We start from the raw sequence: 3,501 nt of genomic DNA, 5'->3' as shown, positions 1-3,501 counted from the left end.
ACACGTTGCTTCAATTATTTGAAACTTGAAACACCAACGTGCTGCGTGGTAAAGGAAGACAGGTATCGGAAATTTTGCATTAAGCGATTTGTTGGGTTTGTGGAAGGAAAGGAATGGAAAGGTTTTTGGAGGTCGGCATAAGTGTATGCAAAAAAGTATCAATTTGGTTAAGCAATTTGTAGTTTTATGATGGTCTTGTGATAATGACACTTTCAAGTATGTTGATCCAAGTCTTATTTGGAGTAGTTGGGATTCTCTTTTTTTTCTTTTAATATAACCTTATCATTCGGGGAAAAAAAAAATCTTACTCTGAAAGAGAAAAATATGCCATTTATTTATTTAGATAATTAGTTGCCGGAATATTGTTCTACATATATGAAAAAACATGTGAAAGTCTACTATGATGTTTACATTCACTTTAAATTAGAAAAACAAAATCCTAGCACTCTTCGACTTCTAAGTGAGTACCCTCCCATAGTCGCTTAAGCCATCCCTCCGGTTGTTGCAGTTCGAATTATCTGAAATAGAGCTGCAAAAGAGATAATGTTAAAATAATTGTGTCAATTATCAGACACCCCACTGCATGGCCACATGAAAGGAAACTACAGTATACTTTACAAAACAAAAGTTGGTAATCATAAACATAATGAAATCACAGTAAATCCACATAACTCAAAGTACCCAATTTTTCTCAACCAATGATGTATACATAATTATCTTAAAATTCTGCGGTTTACATAGATAGAGTAATGCAGGTAACAGGACAAAATTAGTGCAGGTGACAAGCCAAAATTAATAATGTGTAATTACAAATTGATGCACAAATACATACAATCCAAAGAACAGATAATAATAGAATAGATAAATGGCAGCAACGGAAAAAGAAAGAAAGAAGATTAAATGGAGATTTTTTTTCATTTTCATTTTTATTTTTCAAAAAAAAGAGCTTTTGTTTCCCCAGATTATAAGATGACATTAGTCCTCACGCCTAACTAAGATAGGCCTGATTAACTAACTATTCTTGTTAGACAGACAATAAAAGATGTTGAGCTTTTGGTTTCCACAATACGGTGATTCACATTGAGCAAATATATGACGAAGTCAGTTGTCTTCAATTATCATTAAGGATATCTCAGACATCTAAAGTTTACAGCTTTGACAAAGGAGTTGCACAGACAAATATACTACAAACTAACACATGAATAGGATAATGTGAAACTTTGATATGGAAATACCTAGGGTTTCTCCAAAATATTAATAACAATAAATTAGAAAAAAAAAAGGAAATTAGACGCTTACATGATCCAATGACGACGAAGACGAAAAACCCAAGCACAATGGGTCCAACAGGATAATCATTTCCTTTCTTGACAGTTGTCTCAGGCACAAATCCTCTCTTAGTAATATTCTTCTCAAATCTCTCCACCTTCCTATCTGCTAGACGCCTTGAAGTTGTCTACACATGCAATGCGGATAAGGAAACTCAGGTCAAGTGCATACAAAAATAAATTATAGCAAAAACAAGTATCCAATTCACAAACGAAGCACCAATCAGATGGGAACAAGATGTAAATTTCGTAATCCGTCCTTATGCTCAAATCTACACCTAATTCTGGTAAGATTTAATGATCCTAACAACTCCACCACTAATAAAAGAATAAAATGTCTTTACCCTATGAGTTTGAATGGCACTACTGAAATCACTGAAAACCAAAACAAGGATAGTCTTTGATCGAAAACCTAATCATAACCCAATTCAACAAACCAAAATTCATTCGGATTCCTTTAATATCAATGCCAAAGCACAAATGGCAACGTAACCACCTCAAGTAGAAGGATATGCATGTCAATTACGCATACGAAATCAATTACAACCCTAAACAAGTACTCCCTACGTCCTTAAATAACTAATCCTTATTCACAAAAGAATCATTAAGCATCAAATAGAGAGAAAAACAGGTACATTTCAAACTCTTGTCCTAAGGCTTGAGCTCAAACCACACTACATAAAAAGGTTTCAATCAAGTGCATACAAATATCAACTATAGCAAAAACCCAGGTCAAGTGCATACAAATATCAACTATAGCAAAAACAAGTATCCAATTCACAAACGAAGCATCAAAACAGACAGGAACGTGAAGTACATTTCGTAATCCGTCCTTATGCTCAAATCTACACCTAAAGCTTACAACTCCACCACTAATAGAAGATTAAAATGTCCTTACCCTATGAGTTTGAACCGCACCACTACACCACTGAAAACAAAAACGATGATAGTCTTTGATCAAAAAACTAATCATAAACCAACTCAACAAACCACAATCCATGTGGATTCCTTTAGTCTAAATGCCAAATCAAAATAGCTGTGTGACCACCTCAAGTATAAGTATATGCATGTCAATTACGCATGCGTACCCAATTACAACCCTAAACAAGTAGTCTCTACGTCCCCAAATAATTAATCCTTATCACAAAAGAAAGCATCAAACAGAGAGAAAAAACAAGTACATTACATTATCCTGCAAAAATCAAACTAAATAAAAATCAATGACATAATAATTTCAGAAAGTTCCATAAACATGGTATTAAACTCAAATCTATACCTAAATATTGATAAGAATCAGCAATCAAAATCTTGGCATTCAAATAATTTCAATCACAGGAATAGAGCTAATGAAGGCCATTAATTCCGTAAAATCCAACAGATCTAAAACCAGTCTAATATGAAACTTCAAAACTAATCACAAGATCTAACAGATCCAAAATATATCAAACCAGATTTTCAATCCTATAACCTCACGTTTAGGAACAGAATTGAAATTCAAAAAAAAAAAGAAAAAAAAAAAAACTGAGAGAAGGGGATCAAAAGATCAGGTCTAAAAATCTCACCATTGTTATTTGTTAGGATCTGAAGAAGATGGGGAATTGAGATAGAAAACGTTTGATTTTTGTTTTTAGGGTTTTTTTTTTTTGTTTGATTCTACTTCTTCCTCTTCTTTATGTGAAAGAAGGAAAACGTGAACTTATTTAATAGTGAATTAAACCAAAAATCTGTCGTAATAAAAACCACCCGTTTTGTCGTTTTTTCATTTTTTTAATATGGGCACACTCCAAAGGTTTCACGTTATGGTGGCCGTGTAAGTCACGTTAATCGGTCTTCCTTTGCCTTGTCTGAAAGCTACTCGAGACTTGAATTTTGCATAACATAAAATAATTTCCGGCTGATTTACACACTCTATTTCAAAAGTTTTATGTATAATTTATACATGGAAATCATCCTATTTTTTTAAAAGGGAGGCAGTAACTTTTTTTTTATAACTTTTCTTTATAAATATAATTTAAGAAATTAAATTCGGATTTTACAAGCAAACACAGATATTAGAAACTAGTTTTGATTCACAATAACAAAATAATTTGTGGAAGCAAAAATACTAACATTTTTACAAAGTAAATTCTTTTTGTTTTGACTTCTGAAATTAACTTTTGATACTTATATCCTA

At 32.4% G+C, this 3,501-nt stretch overlaps 1 protein-coding gene across 1 annotated transcript; it reads right to left on the bottom strand.

Annotated features, from left to right (window-relative positions):
- Nucleotides 1-310: 310 nt before the first annotated feature.
- Nucleotides 311-3,047, bottom strand: LOC113271689 (stress-associated endoplasmic reticulum protein 2-like). Its single transcript, XM_026521590.1, has 3 exons — nt 2,891-3,047; nt 1,300-1,456; nt 311-529 (listed from the first exon to the last, which is right to left on the bottom strand). Exons 1-3 carry the CDS (start codon nt 2,891-2,893, stop codon nt 483-485), a joined length of 207 nt encoding a protein of 68 aa, XP_026377375.1. The 5' UTR covers nt 2,894-3,047; the 3' UTR covers nt 311-482.
- Between the last annotated feature and the right edge of the window lie 454 nt (nt 3,048-3,501).

This window comes from Papaver somniferum, chromosome 4, assembly GCF_003573695.1.
Source record: "Papaver somniferum cultivar HN1 chromosome 4, ASM357369v1, whole genome shotgun sequence".
Lineage (NCBI taxonomy): Eukaryota > Viridiplantae > Streptophyta > Magnoliopsida > Ranunculales > Papaveraceae > Papaver > Papaver somniferum.
This window is presented reverse-complemented; position numbering and strand designations above follow the sequence as displayed.